Genomic DNA, 20,017 nt, shown 5'->3' on the forward strand with positions numbered 1-20,017 from the left:
TTTTTTTGAGACAGTCTCACACCGTCACCCAGGCTAGAGTGCAATGGCGTGATCTTGGCTCACTGCAACCTCTCCGCCTCCCAGGTTCAAGCAATTCTTCTGTCTCAGCCTCCTAAATGGCTGGGATTACAGGCACCCACCATCATGCCTGGCTAATTTTATTTTTGTAGAGACAGGGTTTCACCACATTGACCAGGCTGGTCTTGAACTCCTGACCTTAGATGATCCACCCGCCTCAGCCTCCCAAAGTGTTGGGGTTACAGGCTTGAGCCACCGTGTCCGGCCTATTAAGTGAACCTTAACCTTTCTTATTACAGGTGTGTCCTTGTGTCTCATGAAAGCAGTTTACTTTGATTGTCGCTTTTGCCCAGGTCTAAAGACAAGGCTTTAGTTAACTTGAATTTGGTATCAGACACTGGCAGGAGCCGGTGCCTTCTTTAGATTAATTTGGTCCTATATTATTTTGCGAGGGTCACCATAACAAAGAACCATAGATTGGGTGGTTTAAACAACAGAAATGTTTTCTCACAGTTCTGGAGGCTAGAAGTCTGAGATCAAGTTGTCTGAAGAGGTCAGGTGCGGTGGCTCATGCCTATAATCCCAGCACTTTGGGAGGCCAAGGCAGGAGGATCACGGAGTTTGAGACCAGCCTGGTCAACATGGTTGAGACCCTGTCTCTACTAAAAATGCAAAAAGTAGCCAGGCATGCTGGCCCACGCCTGTAATCCCAGCTACTCAGGAGGCTGAGGCAGGAGGATCGCTCGAACCCCAGAGACGGAGGTTGCAGGGAGCTGAGACTGTGCCCCTGCATTCCATCCTGGGTGACAGAGCAAAACCCTGTCTCAAAGAAAAAAAAAAGTTGTCAGAAGGGTTGGTTTATTCTCAGCCCTTTGTTGTTGGCTTCTATATAGCTGTCTTCATGTTCACATGCTGTTCTCTGGTTTTAAGGATACCAGTTATTGGATTAGGGCCTACCCCAATAACCTTATTTACCTTAATTACCTCTTTAAGGACTCTATCTTCAAATATAGACACATTTTGAGGTATTGGGTTTAGGACTTCCTAATATGAATTAGGAACAGACATGATTCAGCCATTTTAGGGCCCTTACCTAATTTGTATTATCATTGCTAACTATTTGGTTTTAAAAGCTTAGGGCCGGTCGCGGTGGCTCAAGCCTGTAATCCCAGCACTTTGGGAGGCCGAGGCGGGCGGATCACGAGGTCAGGAGATCGAGACCATCCTGGCTAACACGGTGAAACCCCGTCTCTACTAAAAAAAATACAAAAAACTAGCCGGGCGAGGTGGCGGGCACCTGTAGTCCCAGCTACTCGGGAGGCTGAGGCAGGAGAATGGCGTGAACCCAGGAGGCGGAGCTTGCAGTGAGCTGAGATCTGGCCAGTGCACTCCAGCTTGGGTGACAGAGCGAGACCCCATCTCAAAAAAAAAAAAAAGCTTAGAAAGTACGTGGCAACATTAGACTTTTATTCCCTAGAAATGAAAGGTGTGACTTCTTTCACTTTGAGAGAGTTCCTTAACTAAGAAAACCCAAAGACAGTCTAGGACAGTCAGATGCTAGAAAAGGTTTATTTGTATTATGAATTTTAAAAAATTCATCCACAGCGAGTAAGGGAGTACATAATGGAAAAAACCGCTGGCCTGCTGGATCCCTGAGATTCCAGATGTGCTTTTGCAGATGTTCCTCTTTCCAATCTAACCTCCCTTGTCTGCTTCCCCAGTGAAGTCATAAGCAAATATTTGTGATAGTTTCTTGTCACCATGGTGACTAAAGAAGCTCAGCATGGCTCTCCTCCCAGGTTCACTGTCAGCTGTGCTTGAAGGAGAGGCTAGTGTCCAGGACAGCCCAGGCTCAGTCATGAAAAGCCATGCGTCAGGTAATAGGGGACAGCAGTTCATAGTGCTGCCTTCAGAAATCTGTTCTCTACTCTGTTAGTCTCACAGGGATAATCAGGGGCCTCAAAGGGAGTACAGAGGCACAGACATAGCTCACTTGCAGCCTCAACCTCCTGGGCTTAAGCAATCCTCCTGCCTCAGCCTCCCAAGTAGCTGGGACCACAGGTGCCACCATGTCCAGCTAATTTGGGTATTTTTTTGTAGAGATTGTTGTTTCACCATATTGCTCAGGCTGTTCTTGAACTCCTGGGCTCAAGCAATCTGCCCACTTTGGCCTCCCAAAGTGCTGGCAGTACAGACTTGAGCCCAGGCTACAATGCCAATTTTAAAAAAAATTATTCCGGCCTGGGCAACAGGGAGAAACCCCATCTCTACTAAAAATACAAATATTAGCCGGGCATGGTGGTGAGTGTCTGTAATCCCAGCTACTTGAGGCTGAGGCAGGGCAATCGCTTGAATCTCGGAGGCGGAGGTTGCAGTGAGCCGAGATCGCACCGCTGCACTCCAGCCTGGGTGACAGAGTGAGATTCTGTCTTTAAAAAAAAAAAAAATTATTAGTGGTAAAATACATGTAACAAAATTTTCAATTTAAGTGTGCAATTCAGTGGCATTAATTACAGTTACAATGTTATGTGACCATCATCACCATTATCTATTTCCAAACGTTTTACTATCCCTAACAGAAATTCTGTACCCACTAAGCAGTAACTCCCTATTTTCCTCTCCTCTCAGCACCTGGTAACCTCTACTCTTCTTTCTGTCTTTGAGTTTGACTCTAGGTACCTCATGTAAGTGGAATATGATTTGTCCTTTTGTGTCTTGCTTATTTCACTTAGCATATTAATTTCAAGGTTCAATCATGTTGTAGCGTGTGTTAGACCTTCATTCCTTTTTATGGCTGAATGATATTCCATGGTATCCATATGCAGTAGTCCTTGCCTTATCCACAGGGGATATATTCCAAGACCCCCAGTGGATACCTGTAATGACAGATGGTACCAAATCCTATATACTATGTTATTTCCTATACATACATACCTATGATGAAGTTTAATTTATAAATTAGGCACAATAAGAGATTGAGAACAATAATAAAATAGAACACTTAATATGCCAGCATCATCACTTTTGCACTTTGGGGCCATTATTAGGTAAAATAAGGATTACTTGAACACAAACACTGCAGTATCGGCTACTAACTGGCAGTGTATACAGTGTGGATACACTGGACAAAGGGATGATTCATGTCCCAGGTGGAATAGAGCGGGTTGGCGTGAGATTTCATCATGCTACTTGGAATAGTATGAAATTTAAAACTTATGAATTGTTTTTATCTGGAAATTTCCATTTAATATTTTCAGACCACTGTTGTCCATGGGTAACTGACACTCTGCAAAGCAAAACTGTGAATAAGGGAGGAATAGTATAAAAGTAGAATTGCTGGATTATATAGTAATTCTGTTTAATTTTTTTAGGAACTACTATTCTGTTTTCCACAGTGGCTGTACCATTTTCGACTCTTACCAGCAATCCACGAGGTTCTAGATGCTAGCCAACGTGTGCTTTTATTCTTATTCCATCCTAGTAGGTGTGGAGTAGTATCTCATTGTGGCTTTTTAAAGTCTTTTTTTTTTTTTGAGACGGAGTCTGGCTCTGTTTCCCAGGGTGGAGCGCAGTGGCGCAATCTCGGCTCACCATAACCTCCACCTTCCAGGTACGAGCAGTTCTCCTGCGTCAGCCTCCCGAGTAGCTATGATTACAGGGTTGTGCCACCATGCCCGGGTAATTTTGTATTTTTAGTAGAGATGGGATTTCTCCATGTTGGCCAGGCTGGAGGGTCCTCCACCCTTAGATGATCTCCCCACCTCGGCCTCCCAAAGTGCTGGGATTACAGGCGTAAGCCACCGCACCTGAATTAAAACTTTTTTTTTTTTCTTGTGACAGAGTCTCACACTGTCGCCCAGGCTGGAGTGCAGTGGCGCAATCTCGGCTCACTGCCAGCTCCGCCTCCCAGGTTCATGCCATTGTCCTGCGTCAGCCTCCCGTGTTGCTGAGACTACAGGCACCCGCCACCACGCCTGGCTAATTTTGTTGTTGTTGTTGTATTTTTAGTAGAGGCGGGGTTTCACCATGTTAGCCAGGATGGTCTCAATCTCCTGACCTCATGATCCGCCCACCTCGGCCTCCTGAAGTGCTGGGATTACAGACGTGAGCCACCCACCGCGCCCGGCCAAAACTTTTTTATATACTTTTTTCAGTCAGCTTTCACAGGTTGAATCATTATGGGTTTGATTTGTATTTCTTTCTTTTTTTCTTTCTTTTTTTTTTTTTGGAGCTAAAGTCTTGCTCTGTTTCCCAAGCTGGAGTGAAGCAGCACGATCTCGGCTCACTGCAAACCCTGCCTCCTAGGTTCAAGTGATCTCCTGCCTCAGCCTCCTGAGTAGCTGGAATTACAGTCACCTGCCACCATGCCTGGCTAATTTTTGTATTATCAGTAGAGACAGGGTTTCACCATATTGGCCAGTCTGGCCTCAAGTTATCTGCCTGCCTCGGCCTCCCAAAGTGTTGGGATTACAGATGTGAGCCACCCCGCCTCATCTGGCTAATATTTCATTGTATAGAATGTATAACATTTTTCATTCTCTATACAATGAAATATTTCTTCCTCCACTGAATGGACATAATATCCTTGTTGAAAATCAGTTGGCTAGCCATAGATGTAAGTGTTTATTTCTGGACTCTCAATTCTATTCCATATATCCATATGCTTATCCTTATGCCAGTACCACACCATTTTAATTACTGTACCTTTGTAGTAAGTTATGAAATCAGGACGTATGAGTCTTTCAACATTTTAAAGAATGTCTTCCTTAATTTCCATATATTTGTGAATTTTCCAGTTTTCCTTCTGTCACTAATTTCTGGCTTCATTACATGTAGTCAGAGATATTTATTTTATATGACTTCAGTCTTCCAAAATTTATTGACGCTTTTAGTGGGCTAACATACGGCCTATACTGGAGAATCTGTACTTGGGAAGAATGTGTATTCTGCTGTTATTGGGTGGAATGCTTTGTATATCTCTCTTAGGTCTACTGTATAATTTTGTTCAAGTCCTCTGTTACTTACCGATCTTCTGTCTAGGTGTTCTGTTCATTATTGAACATGGCTTATTAAAAGTCTCCAAATATCTGTAGACCATGGTTGATGGGGACAAAAAAGTCTCCAAATATTTTTTCTGCACTTCTGTCAGAACTTGCTTCATATTTGGGGACTCTTGTTTATTGCATATGTTTTATAATAGTTTGATGAATTGACCATATGATGTCCTTTCTTTTTGGTAATAGTTTATGACTTAAAGTTTGTTTTGTCAGATATTCATATAGCTATTCCAGCTCTCTTTATTCCCTTCTCATTTCCTTTTGTGTATATTTTAATTTTATTTTGTGTGCATGTAGTTTTTTAGATACTTCCTTGTGAAAACCATGGGGATTACACTTAATATTCTAACTTTGTAACACTCTAGTTTGAATCAATATCAGCTTAATTCAGTAGCATACAAAACTGCTCATGTACAGCATTGTTTCCTCCTTTATGCTGTTGTCATCACAAATTGTATCTTTAAACATTGTGTGGCCAATAATGTAGATTTATCATTATTTTATGCATTTGTCTTTTAAATCATGTAGGAAATGAAAAGTTACAAACCAATGTATAGTAATACTGGCTTTTATATCTGCCCGTATAGTTACCTTTATCAGAGATCTTTATTTCTTCATCTGGCTTCAAGTTACTGTGTCCTTTCATTTCAACCTGAAGGGCTCCCATTAGCATTTCTTTCTTTTTTTTTTTTTTTTTTTTTTTTTTTTGAGACAGAGTCTTGCTTTGTTGCCCAGGCTGGAGTGCAGTGATACAATCACGGCTCACTGCAGCCTGAACCTCCCAGGCTCTAGCAATCTACCTCAGCCTCCCAAGTAGCTGGGACTACAGGTGCATACCACCACGCTCGGCTTATTTTTATATTTTTTTGTAGAGATGGGGTTTCACCACGTTGCCCAGGCTGGTCTTGCACTTGGCTCAAGTGATCCTCCTGCCTCAGCCTCCCAAAGTGCTGAGATTACAGGCCCAACCAGCATTTCTTGCAGAGCAGCTCTAGTGGTAACAAAGCCCCTCAGCTTTTGTTTATGGGGAAATGTCTCATTCAAAATTCTCACTCATTTTGAAGGACAGTTTTGTCAGATATAGAATTCTTGCTTGATGGTTTTCTTTCAGCACTTTGCTTTTGTTTTGTTTTGTTTTGAGACAGGGTTTTGCTGTGTCACAGGCTGGAGTGACAGTGCAATCACGAGTAACTGCAGCATCAACCTCCTGTGCTCAGGCAATCCTTCTGACTTAGAGGTCTCCCAAGTAGCTGGGACCATAGGTGCATGCCACCATGCCCAACTAAATTTTTAAAAATTATTTGTAGAGACAGGGTCTTGCTCTGTTGCCCAGCCTGGTCTTGAACTCCTGGGCTCAAGTAGTCGTCTAGCCTTGTCCTCCCAGAGTGCTGGGATTACAGGCATGAACTACCGAACCCAGCCTCTTTTTGGCACTTTCTTATTCTACTGCCTTCTGACTTTCGTGATTTCTTTTCTTTTTCTTGCCTTTTTTTCTTTTTTTTCTTTTCTTTTCTTTTTTTTTTTTTGAGACAGGGTCTTGCTTTGTCGCCCAGGCTGGAGTCTAGTGGTGCAACCACGGCTTACTGCAGCTTCAACCCCCTGGGCTCTGGTGATCCTTCCACCTCGTCCTCTGGAGTAGCTGGGATTATAGACATACACCACCATGCCCAGCTGATTTTTGTACTTTTTGTAGAGACGGGATTTTGCCACGTTGCCCAGGCTGTTCTTGAACTCTTGATCTCGAACGCAAGCCATTCCCCTGCCTTGACCTCCCCGAGTGCTAGGATTACAGGCCTGAGCCACTGTTCCCAGCCTGACTTTCATAATTTCTAATGAGAAATCATCTGTTAATCTTATTGGGCATCCTTTGTATGTGATAAGTCGCTTCTTTCTTGCTGCTTTCAGGATTCTGTCTTTGGCTTTCAACAGTTTGATTATGTGTCTCAATGTCGACATCTTCTTTTTCTTTTTTGAGACAGAATCTCACTCTGTCACCCAGGCTGGAGTGCAGTGGCATGATCTGGGCTCAGTGCAGTCTCTGCCTCCCGGGTTCAAGTGATTCTCCTGTCTTAGCTCCCCGACTTGCTGGGATTACAGGCGTGTTCCACCATGCCTGGATAATATTTGCTTTTTTAGTAGGTGCCACCATGCCTGGCTATTTTTTTTTTTTTTTTTTAGTATGGACACAGGGTTTCTCCCTGTTGGTCAGGCTGATCTTGAACTCCTGACCTCAGTTGATCCACCTGCCTCGGTATCCCAAATGTGGGTATCTTCTTTAGAGTTCATTGAGCTCCTTCATTTGTAGATTGTGTTTTATTTAATTTGGGAAGTTTTTGACCATATTTTTTCAAATATTCTACCTCTTCATCTTCTGCTTTTAGGACTCCCATAATGTGTATATTGGTCTTTTTTTTTTTTTTTTTAGAAGGAGTCTTGCTGTGTCGCCCAGGCTGGAGTGCGATCTCAGTTCACTGCAACTTCCACCTCCCGGGTACAAGCGATTCTCCTCACCTCCTGAGTAGCTGGGATTATAGATGTGCGCCACCACGCCTGGGTATTCTTTTTGTATTTTTAGTAGAGACGGGGTTTCACCACATTGACCAGGCTGGTCTCAAACGTCTGACCTCGTGATCCACCTGCCTCAGCCTCCCAAAGTACTGGGATTACAGGCGTGAGCCACTGCGCCTAGCCCCCCTACTTTTTTTTTCAATAGAGATGAGATCTTGCTATGTTGCCTAGGCTGTTCTCACACTGTGGGCTCAAGCTGTCTTCTTGCCTCAGCCTCCAGAATTGCTGGGATTGCAGTCACAAGCCACCATGCTGGCCATATTGGTCCTTTTAATGGTGTTCCATGGGTCCACTCGATTCTGTTCATTTTTCTTCATTCTTTATTCTTTATGCTCCTCAGATTGGATAATTTTAATTGATCTGTCTCCAAGTTTGCTTTTTTTTTCTACCTGCTCATATCTGCTGTTGAACCCCTCTAGTGAGTTTTTTATTTCAGTAAGTGTACTTTTGAGCTCTAGAACATTTGTTTGGTTCCTTTTTATCGTTTCTTTTTATTGATATTCTCATTTTATTCATATATTGTGTTTCAGATTTCCTTCAGTTCATTGTCCAGGTTTTTCTTTAACTCTTTGAGCATATTTAGGACAGTTGTTTTAGAATCTGTCTAGTAAGTCCAGTCTCTGGGCTTCGTCAGGGATGGTTTCCTATTTTATAAAATTATTTAAAATAGAAACGGGGTCTCCCTGTGTGACCCAGGATGGTCTCTAACTCCTGGCCTCAGGCAGTCCTATCATCCTGGCCTCCCAAAGTGTTGAGATTGTAGGCAGCTAGAAATGGTTTCTACTTTATTCCGTGAATGGGCCATGCTTCCCTGTTTTTTTGTGTGTCCATGCGCCTTATTATTTTTTAAAGACAATTTTTAAATGGCAAAAAAGTTATTTTATGTTTATCTGCCATATCTAGTGTTTTTCATTTTGTGGAGATCCGAGTTTCCATCTGGTATCCTTTTCCTTCTACTTTGAAGAATTTTAGCATTTCTTTAGTGCAGGTCAGCTAGAGAAGTCTCTCAGCTTTTGTTTATCTGAAAAAATCTTTATTAATAATATTTTTAATTTAGCTCATGACCTGCTGAATTGCTTTCATTTCAAAAAGTATCTTTGTTGGATATAAAATTCTAGTTTACCAGGTTTTGTTTTTTTTTTTTTCCGGAACATTAAAAATGTTTTGTTGTTTTCTGAGTTAGGTTTCTGACAAGAAGCTAGGCCATTCTTACCTTTGGTCTTCTATACGTAATAGGTCTTTATCTGGCTGCTTTTAAGATTTTTAATCTTGCTTAAGGATTAGTATAACTTTTAGGGTTAATGGGATTAGATCTGGAAAATTTTTTAGTGTTTTTTTTTTTTTTTTTTTTTTTTTTTTTTTTGAGCACCGGAGTCTCGCTCTGTCTCGCCCGGGCTGGAGTACATTGGCCGGATCTCATCTCACTGCAAGCTGACCTCCCGTTTAATGCCATTCTCCTGCCCTCAGCCTCCCGAGTAGTTGGACTACAGGCGCCCGCCCACCACGCCCGGCTAGTTTTTTGTATTTTTTATAGAGACGGGGTTTCACCGTGTTAGCCAGGATGGTCTCGATCTCCCTGACCTCCGTGATCCGCCCGCCTCAGCCTCCCAAAGTGCTGGCGATTACAGGGCTTGAGCCACCGCACCCCGGCCTTTTTTTTTTTTTTTTTTAAGACAGGGTCTCACTCTATTGCCCAGGCTGTAGTGCAGTGGCATGATCTTGGCTCACTGCAACCTCTGCCTCCCAGATTCAAGTGATTCTCCTTCCTCAGCCTCCTCAGTAGCTGGGATTACAGGCACCAGCTACCACGCCTGGCTAATTTTTATATTTTTAGTAGAGACAGGCTTTCACCATGTTGGCTAGGCTGGTCCGGAATTCCTGGCCTCAACTGATCCATCTGCCTTGGCCTCCCAACGTATTGGGATTACAGGCGTGAGCCACCATACCCTGCCAGTTTTAAGTCTTTGCTTGTAAGTGTTTTTCTGTCCCTCAATTTTTTTTTTGCTATGAATCTAGTTACTAATATATTAGAGCACTTGATGCCATCCTACTATCTACTGAAGTGTCATTTCTGGATATCACTTTTGACTGATTTTTCTCCTATGGGTGACAATTTTTCTGCTTCTTGGCATGTATAGTACTTTTTGTTGTTTGTTTGTTTGGAGACAGTCTCCCTCTGTCACCAGGCTGGAGTGCAGTGGCACGATCTCTGCTCACTGCAGCTTCCACCTCCCTGGTTCAAGCAATTCTCCTGCCTCAGCTTCCCGAGTAGCTGGGACTACAGGTGCGTGCCACCACGCTCAGCTAATTTTTGTGTTTTTAGTAGAGATGAGGTTTCACCATGTTGCCCAGGATGGTCTCAATCTCTGACCTCGTGATCCACCGACCTCAGCCTCCCAATGTGCTGGGATTACAGCCGTGAGCCACCACACCCCAGCTGTTTTTGTTTTTTTAGAGACAGGGTCTCACTGTGTTGCCCAAGCTGGAGTACAGTGGTGAAGTCATAGCTCACTGCATCCTTGAACTCCTAGGTTCTTCAAGCTCTCCTCCCACCTCAGCCTTCCAAAGTGCTGGAATTTATAGGCATGGGCCACCATGCCTGGCTCTGGCCCGTAAGTTTTAATTGGATTCCAAGCATTGTGAATTTTATGTTTTTAATGTCTGGATTTTGTTGTCTTTTTTTAATGGATGTGGGACGTTTTATAGCTGTTCTGTTTTAGCAGTGTAAAGCTTGTTTTTAAGCTTCAATAGTAGCCTTTTCTGGGAATAGTTTCATCCCACTACTAAGCCACGTCCCTTCTAGGGTCTCTACTATTCCCTGAGTGATCAGGGAGAAATCTCCATTCAGATTTGTCTAAAGTATTTCAGCCCTGTGCGAGCTCTGGAAACGGTTGAGCTTACATACAGCTTCTCAGTTGCCTTTTGCATGACTCATGGAGCTTCACCCAGCATGTATATCCTTAGTCTTCAGCAAAGATTTAGGGAACCCCAAACAGATTTCCCAATTTTTTTTTTTTCTGCCTATTTCTCTCCTCGCTGGAATGCTGTCTCACTGTTTTCAGCCACCTCAATCTCACTGAAGTCTCTAGTCTCTCCTCCACTAGTGAGATTTCCGTGGTGCTGTTTGGGACTCCTCTTCTGCTATAGAATGTGCCTCTGGGCAGAAAGCCAAGGAGACAAGTAGGGCTCACTTAATTTGTTTCCCTCTCTTGGAGAATCACAATTCTGCATTGCTATTGCCCGATGTCTGAAACAGTTTATAGCAACAGGGGAAATCCTATCCCTCTTATTCCATCATGGCTGGAAGTGGAAGTGATAACCGTGTTAATATACAACAAAATTAAAAGGGCAACAAAGGGCATTGTTAAGAAATAATTTGGCTCGCTTCATAACACTTCTATTTACAGTCAAGATACAACAGTTCTAAATTTGTTGTATGCTTCTAATGAAATAGTATTAAAATACATAAAGCAAAATTAAACTACGGGGTAAAATGGCTACATTCACTATAGATAAGGAAAACATTAGTGAAGTGAAACATTAATAGAAGAGTTGGACAACATGATGGGCGTGGTGGCTCATGCCTATAATCCCAGCACTTTGGGAGGGTGAGGCAGGGGGATCGCTTGAGGACAGGAGTTCAAGACCAGCCTAGATAACATAGGGAGACCCCATCTGTACAAAAAAACCTTAAAAAATAGCGGTAGTATGAACCTGTAGTCCCAGCTACTCAGGCTAAGGCAAGAGAATTGTTTTACTCCTGGAAGTTGAGGCTGTGGTGAGCCGTGATCATGCACTGCACTCCAGCCTAGGCAACAGAGTGAGGCCCTATCTCAAAAAATAAATGAATAAATAAAGAACAACATGATGACAACTTAATTTAATGGACATGATATTCAGAAAGCCATGCATAATAATTTAAGGATACAGATTATTTTCAAGCACACATGGGACACTTATGTAAATTGAGTAAATCAAAAGTAATTAGATATTTAGAACTGAATTACAATACAAATATTAATTTGAATGAAATTTATAAGCCTTAGAAAGGTAATATAGAAGTATAGTGTGGTGCCAGCCACAGTGGCTTGCGCCTGTCATCCCAGCACTTTGGGAGGCTGAGGCGGGCAAATCATAAGGTTAGGAGTTCGAGACCTGCATGACCAACATGGTGAAACCCCGTCTCGACTAAAACTACAAAAAATTAACCATGCATGGTGTTGGGCACCTGTAGTCCCAGTTACTAGGGAGGCTGAGGCAGGAGAATGATGTGAACCCGGGAGGCAGAGCTTGCAGTGAGCCGAGATTTGCCACTGCACTCCAGCCTGGGAGACAGAGTGAGACTCTGTCTCAAAAAAAAAAAAAAAAAGATTAGCCGGGCGTGGTGGTACACGCCTGTAATCCCAGCTACTTGGGAGGCTGAGGCAGGAGAATCACATGAACCCAGGAGGCAGAGGTTGCAGTGAGCCAAGATCATGCCATTGCACTCCAGCCTGGGTGACAGAGTGAGACTCTGTCTCAAAAAAAAGTATAGTGTAAACATTAAATACTTAGGTATACAACTTAAATTAGAAAAAATGTAGAAAGGAGATAGAAATCATACAGTAGAGAAGACTCAACGAAGCCAAAACTTAAATCTTTCAAAAGACTAAAATCAAAATAGTCAAGTCGACCGGGTGCAGTGACTTACGCCTGTAATCCAACACTTTGGGAGGCCAAGGCGGGCAGATCACAAGGTCAGGAGATCAAGACCACGGTGAAACCCCATCTCTACTAAAAGTACAAAAAATTAGCCGGGCGCGGTGGTAGGTGCTTGTAGTCCCAGCTATTCAGGGGGCTGAGGCAGGAGAATGGCGTAAACCTGGGAGGCAGAGCTTGCAGTGAGCCGAGATTGCACCATTGCACTCCAGCCTGGGAGACAGGGTGAGACTCCGTCTCAATTAAAAAAAAAAAAAAAGGTCAAGTCTCTGGTGAAGTTTCTTAAGAACAAAAGAGGGCACAAATTAGACAATATTAAGGATGAAGAAAGTACACAGGCACAGATTTAAAAGAACATGAACAGTCTGGGCACGGTGGCTCACGCCTGTATTCCCAGCACTTTGGGAGGCCAAGGCAGGCAGATCACCTGAGGTCAGGAGTTCGAGATCAGCCTGGCCAACATGGTAAAACCCTGTCTCTACTGAAAATACAAAAATTAGCCAGACGTGGTGGCAGGCTCCTGTAGTCCCAGCTACGCGGGAGGGTGAGGCAGGAGAATCATTTGAACCTGGGAGGCATAGGTTTCAGTGAGCCAAGATCGTGCCATTGCACTCCAGCTTGGGCAACAAAAGTGAAACTGTCTCAAAAAAAGAAAGAAAAATATTTAAAAATATAGAAACAAACATTTTTCACAGAAGGGGAAACATATGGCTAATAACAACATGAAATCTAACCTCATTAGTAATCTGGGATATGCAAATAATCAGCTCTGTGAAATACTTTATGACACTCAGTAGATTGTCAAAAGTGATGATTCCAAGTATTGGTCAAGATATATGTCAGTGGCAGTACATTGGAAGACAACTTTGGCACTAGCTGGTCAAGTTAACATTTATTTACCTACAATTGAGTCATTCATTGCTTAGAACAGCAGTTCTTGGCTGGGTGTGTTTGCTCACACCTATAGTCCCAGCACTTTGGGAGGCTAAGGCAGGTGGATCACCTGAGGTCAGGAGTTTGAGACCATCCTGGCCAACATGGTGAGACCCTGTCTCTACTGAAAATACAAACATTATTCAGTTGTGGTGGCGTACGCCTGTAATCCCAGCTACTCGGAAGGCTGAGGCAGGAGAATCACTTGAGCCTGGGAGGCAGAGGTTTCAGTGAGCCGATATCGTGCCACTGCACTCCAGCCTGGGTGACAGAGCGAGACCCTGTCTCAATAAAAAAAAAGAACAGCAGTTCTCAAAGTGTGGTCTGCAGATCCCTGGGATTACAGGTGGGAGCCACTGTGCCTGGTGTGTTTCTGTTTTAAAGATTAAATTCTGAAGCAATAAAAGTTAAAGGAGCTTGTCCAAGGTTGCACAGCTAACAAGTAGAAGGATCAGGATTTGAACGCAGACAACCTGACTCTAGGGCCCACACTTTTAACTACTAAGCTTATACCAATTGCTGTAATACCACCTGTTTAGCAAGCTTATTGTAATAAGACGAGACAGGGACTGAGGGGCAGGTAGAGATGTCAGGTGCTTATTGAGAGCTCCTAGATGGCTGTATTCCTCCCAGAGTAGGGGAGGGTGAAGGGTAGGTAGGGACAGAAGTCTAGTGAAAAGGAAATGCTGTCCTCTCAAGAGTCTTTGGCAATGTGTATCTTTTCTTCTAGAGACCATGGCGAGCCCAGGGAAAGACAATTATCGAATGAAGAGCTATAAGAACAATGCTCTAAACCCTGAAGAAATGAGACGAAGAAGAGAGGAAGAGGGCATTCAGCTCCGGAAGCAGAAGCGTGAGCAACAAGTGAGTTAACGGGAGTATTCTCAAACATACTATTCTGGGAAACAAGGCCCCTGTGGTTGGCCTCCACTGTGCACCCTGACTTTCCCTGTAGAAAAGCAACTTAATGAGGCCGGGCGCGGTGGCTCAAGCCTGTAATCCCAGCACTTTGGGAGGCCGAGACAGGCGGATCACGAGGTCAGGAGATCCAGACCATCCTGGCTAACACGGTGAAACTCCGTCTCTACAAAAAAATACAAAAAGCTAGCCGGGCGAGATGGCGGGCGCCTGTTGTCCCAGCTACTCAGGAGGCTGAGGCAGGAGAATGGCGTAAACCCGGGAGGCGGAGCTTGCAGTGAGCTGAGATCTGGCCACTGCACTCCAGCCTGGGAGACAGAGCGAGACTCCGTCTCAACAAAAAAAAAAAAAAAAAAAAAAGAAAGAAAGAAAGAAAAGCAACTTACTAGGCAGGCGTGGTGGCTCATGCCTGTAATCCCAGCACTTTGGTAGTCCAAGGCAGGCGGATCACCTGAGGTCAGGAGTTCGAGACCAGCCTGGCCAATATGGTGAAACTTCTTTTTCTCTTCTAAAGATACAGAAATTAGCCAGACATGGTGGCATGTGCCTGTAATCTCAGCTACTTGGGAGACTGAAGCAGGAGAATTGCTTGAACCTGGGATGCGGAGGTTGCAGGAGCCAAGATCGTGCCATTGCACTCCAGCCTGGGCAACTCCATCTCAAAAAAAAAAAAACAAAAGAAAAGAAAAGTAGCTTACTTACTGAGTGAGCTACTCATCCAGATTCCTTTGTTGTCAATAAATGTTGGGAGCTTTGAGAAAGAGAAAACTGACCATATCCCCTTTTCACAAGTTAGACCAACTTAGACATCATTTATGTCTTTACTATAACATTCTAGTTCTAGCTCCTTGTTACCTTTTCTTTTCTTTTTTTTTTTTTTTTGAGATGGAGTCTCGCTCTGTCACCTAGGCTGGAGTGCAATGGCACGATCTCCGCTCACTGCAACCTCTGCCTCCTGGGTTCAGGTGATTCTCCTGCCTTAGCCTCCTGAGTAGCTGAGACTACAGGCGCCTGCCACCACGTCCCGTTAACTTTTTATATTTTTAGTAGAGACTGGGTTTCACCATGTTGGCCAGCCTGATCTCAAACTCCCGACCTTGTGCTCTGCCCGGATCTGCCCACCTCAGCCTCCCACAGTACTGGGATTACAGACATAAACCACCGTGCCCAACCCAAGACTATATTGATGCCTCATCATCTGCACTCCCACCCCACCCTGCCAACAGGTTCAGTCACCCAATTATTATTATTATTATTTTTTTTTTTTTGAGATAAGGTCTCACTCTGTCACCCAGGCTGGAGTGCAGTGAGTGACACGATCTCAGCTCACTGCAGCCTCAGGCTCCAGAGCTCAAGTGATCCTTCCTCCTCAGCCTCCTGAGTAGCTGGGACTACAGGCATGTACCACCACGCCCGCCTAATTTTTGTGGATTTTTTGTGTGTGTGTGCAGTCAGGGTTTTGCCATGTTGCCCAGGCTGGTCTTGAACTCCTGAACTCAAGTGATCCACCTGCCCTGGCCTTCCAAAGTGCTGGGATTACAGGCATGCGCCACCGTTCCTGGCCAGCCTAACCTGATTTTGCCCACCCTTTTGCTGTACTATCATTCCTTTTTTCTTTTTTTTTTTTCTTTTTTTTTTTAAAACAGGATCTTGCCCTGTTGCCCAGGTTGGTGTACAGTGGCGTGATCTTGGCCCACTGCTGCCTCTGCCTTCAAGTCCTTGAATATCTTTTCCATGTCAGTATTCAGTAGTCTCCTCTTCTCTTCGTGGAATACATTCCAGGACCCACAGTGGATGCCTGAAACTGCAGATATTACTGAACCTTACATATACTATGTTTTTTCCCATATTTTTATCTTTTTACTTAAAGCACTTTACAGCTTCTGTCTGGCACATTTGAATTGCCAGCATCACTACTCTTGCACTTTGGGGCCATTATTAAGTAAAATAAGGGTTACTTGAACACGAGCAACTGCCACCTGATAACCAAGTTGGTTACTAAGTGACTAACTGGCAGCAGTGTATACAGCGTGGAGTGGATACACTGGACAAAGAATGTTCACATCCTGGGCCAGACAGAACGGGATAGCATGAGATTTCATCACTACTCAGAATGGCATGCAATTTATAACTTATGAATTGTTCATTTCTGGAATTTTCTGTTTAATATTTTCAGACCACAGTTGACTGGATAATTAAAATAATAGAAAGCAAAACTGTGGATAAGGGGAGACTAATGTATAAAACTTGGCCTCATTTCTCAGCTACTGTAGTATATCCTTGTCAGTTAATGCCATAATTTAACATTGGATTGTTCTTTTTTTTTTTTTGGTTCAGAGAGTACTCTTAACCACTGTCTCTTTACTTCCAGCTTTTTAAACGGAGAAATGTGGAGCTGATTAATGAAGAAGCTGCCATGTTCGATAGTCTTCTCATGGACTCTTATGTGAGCTCTACCACTGGGGTAAGGCCCCTGCATGTGCCTCAGGCTGACCTGGAAAGTACCTGCTTCTAAGAACAGAAATTGGGCCATTCACATCATCTACTAGCTTTGCCAGTAACCATGACAAGTTCTTTCCTCTGTGGACCCTTTTGTCAGCTTCAGAAGTCAATAATATTCAACTGTTTTAGAAATATCTGAGGAAACATTTAAGGGAAGCCATCAGTTGCCTCAGAATTAGGAATCACTTTTCAAATGTCCCAACTTGAAGCACCTATAGATTAAACAGACCCCTTCTCCTGAGCCTGTCTATTATGCCATCTTCTTGCCCTCAATTTTTTAGAAAACAGGATGCCAAGCAGAATTATGTGCTCACATCTGACTGTAATGTTGGTTTGCAAAGTTCTAAACTTGTTTTATGTTCTAGGAGAGTGTGATCACAAGAGAGATGGTGGAGATGCTCTTTTCTGATGATTCTGACCTGCAGTTAGCAACCACACAGAAATTCCGGAAACTGCTCTCCAAAGGTACAAAGCCTGGCCCTTCTCAGAGAGGCCCTATGTGATTTAGCCTCTTTTCTCTTCACTAATGTCATCAACTACACGTGCCCTCACTCATTCTGCTCTAGCCCTACTGACCTTGGTGTTCCTTGTACAAGATAGACATTCCTACCTTCACACTGGATATTTCCTCTGCCTGATGTCTTCTATTCCCAGATATCTGTGTAGCAACTCCCTTACTCCTATGATTAAATCCTAACTTCAACATTTTTATCTTTTTACCTTGCCCTGCATATTCTTCTCTTCTCCTCCCATCATATTTATTTTCTAACATAATAAAATGACTCTTCCCACTAGGATGTAAGCTGAGGGCAGAGAGTTTTGTTTTTGTTCCCTCCTGTGTCCTCTGTACCTAGAACTGTGTGGCACACCATAGGTACTTAATAAAAATTTAATGTATGATAGGAAAATACCTCTTGTTTCAGTTATCAAATAGTCTTCCCAAGAAGAGAATACTGGTCTTTCTCAAAAGGGAAATGTGTAGACCACGGTTGTTCATCCCTTAGGCATTCCTGTCTCCCACACCTTTCTTTGCTTACATTTAGTAAGCCAAAGATTAGGATTGGCTTTACTCTTTAACATTCCAACTGTATTATACAGTTCAAAGACGAGCAGATATTGTTAAAACCACCTTACCAGAAGGGAGTTTGGGAATGTTTGTAAGGAGGGTGGTCAGAAGTATCTAAGAAGGATTGCAAGCTGACCCCTATGAAGGGATCAGCAAAAGCTTCTCCTGCGTTTTTATTTTCCCTTCTCCCTTATCCAGAGCCTAGTCCTCCAATAGATGAAGTTATCAACACTCCAAGAGTGGTCGATCGGTTCGTGGAGTTTCTGAAGAGGAATGAGAATTGTACATTACAGGTGAGGCCTGAAGGGAAGGGGTTTGTTTTGTCTTACTTTGTTTTTAATTTTTGGGGGATACAGGGTAGGTGTATGTATTTATGGGGTACATGAGATGTTTTGACACAGGCCTGCAATTTGAAGTAAGCAAATCATGGAGAATGGGGTATCCATTTCCTCAAGCATTTATCCTTTAAGTTGCAAACAATCCAATTATGCACTTTAAGTTATTTTAAATTGTGTAGTTATTATTGACTATAGTCACCCTATTGTGTTATCAAATAGTAAGTCTTATTAATTCTTTCTGGGTTTTATTGTACCCATTACTTATCCCCACCTCACCCCCAGTCCCCCACTACTGGGAAGGGGTTATTAGATGAAAGCCCTACTTCCAAGAAATTGCAGTGAGACGTTTCTATTGACATCTCTCTCAGGAAGTATACAAGCAATATTAGGAAACATTCAGGAGAAACTATCAGTTCCCTCACAGCCAAAATCTCTTCCTTAAAACAATTTCAAAGGAAAGACACAAGACTATGATAGACTGATCATTCATTTATAAATCAGAGGGTTTAGTCCACTACCTGTGTCACGGAGGCAAATCGTTTAGCCTCTCTAGGTCTCTTGTTTCAGAGATGGGTGATGGGTCAATCCATTGGGACTTGCCAAAACTCAGCTGAAAGGGACTTTGAGAGACACATTTCATTCTAATCCTCATTTCAGAAATGAAGAAAGTGAAGCTCAGGAAATAAAAAAGTGACCTGGCAAAGGATGCATAAGTTCTGTGGTAGTGCAGGACTAAACCTGGGACCCTAGAAACCCAATGTCTTATTCCCATGTATATCACATCACTGCATCTTCCCACTCTCTAAAGACGGGAGGGGAAAGGCTTGTATTGTGTGTGTGTGTGTGTGTGTTTTAAATTCGTGGGCAAGAGACTTGCTTGTGTTTTGTGAGGTTGTTTTTGGTTTTTTAAATTCATGGGCAGGAGGCTTACTGTTCTGAGCCAGCTGATAGGCATGGCTGCTCAGTCTGAAATGACCTTTCAATCATTACTTAATCTCACTTTCAGTTTGAAGCCGCCTGGGCTCTAACGAATATTGCCTCTGGAACCTCTCAGCAGACCAAAATTGTCATTGAAGCAGGGGCTGTCCCCATTTTTATAGAGCTGCTTAATTCAGACTTTGAGGATGTTCAGGAACAGGTAATGCTTAGATTTGGTATGATTCTTTATAGTACCTGTGGTGTAATAAAAAATGTATTTGGTCTTTGTCCTGGTTCTTGGCACAGTGTTAAAACTCTTGGAATTTCCTGAGTGATAGGAGTATCAAGTACAGATGGTCCCTGGGACTTGGAAATGGTATCTCAAGTGGGGGCAGTCTTGTGGAACTAACCTGTGAGGTCTGCATTAACTCTAGGTGTTAATGTTGAATTGAATTAAATTGTTGGACACACGGTTGGTGTCAGAGAATGGGTGGTTGATGTGGAAAAAACTATACATTTGTTGTTGGAAGTGCCATTGGAAAAAAGACACCACAGTACCCATATCTCAGTACCCAGAGATCATGGAGATAAAGGTACAACTTCCATTTCTCCCATTGATTTCTTGCTAGTTGGATAGAATTGGAGAGTGGTAGCGGGCACTTTCCTCCATTACTACATATAGAGTTGGTCCAAGGCAGCTACAAGAGTGCAACTTTCGCCGGGCGCGGTGGCTCATGCCTGTAATCCCAGCACTTTGAGAGGCCGAGGTCAGCAAATCACGAGGTCAGGAGTTCAAGACCAGCCTGACCAACATGGTGAAACCCCATCTCTACTAAAAATACAAAAAATTAGCCGGGTGTGGTAGCACACGCCTATAATCCCAGCTATTCAGGAGGCTGAGGCAGGAGAATCACTTGACCCGGTAGGTGGAGGTTACAGTGAGCCATGATCACACCACTGCACTCTAGCCTGGGTAACACAGCGAGACTCCATCTCAAAAA

General features: G+C 43.4%; 1 protein-coding gene across 2 annotated transcripts in view; it reads left to right on the plus strand.

Moving 5' to 3' along the window:
- The window catches only part of KPNA6 (karyopherin subunit alpha 6), a 57,553-nt gene that overhangs the window by 34,083 nt on the left and 3,453 nt on the right, over positions 1–20,017 (plus strand). The window contains exons 1-6 of one of the 2 annotated variants that reach the window (XM_017857064.1): positions 1,786–1,895; positions 14,005–14,138; positions 16,564–16,656; positions 17,060–17,159; positions 17,959–18,053; positions 19,105–19,236. In XM_017857064.1, the coding sequence (XP_017712553.1) occupies positions 1,802–1,895; positions 14,005–14,138; positions 16,564–16,656; positions 17,060–17,159; positions 17,959–18,053; positions 19,105–19,236 (648 nt within the window). In that variant the 5' untranslated portion in view covers positions 1,786–1,801. Of the gene's footprint in view, positions 1–1,785; positions 1,896–14,004; positions 14,139–16,563; positions 16,657–17,059; positions 17,160–17,958; positions 18,054–19,104; positions 19,237–20,017 lie in introns of those variants that run through there. The other variant, XM_017857065.1, reaches the window with a different exon arrangement.

Source organism: Rhinopithecus bieti, unplaced genomic scaffold (genome assembly GCF_001698545.2).
Source record: "Rhinopithecus bieti isolate Rb0 unplaced genomic scaffold, ASM169854v2 scaffold_44592, whole genome shotgun sequence".
NCBI classification, from domain to species: Eukaryota; Metazoa; Chordata; class Mammalia; order Primates; family Cercopithecidae; genus Rhinopithecus; species Rhinopithecus bieti.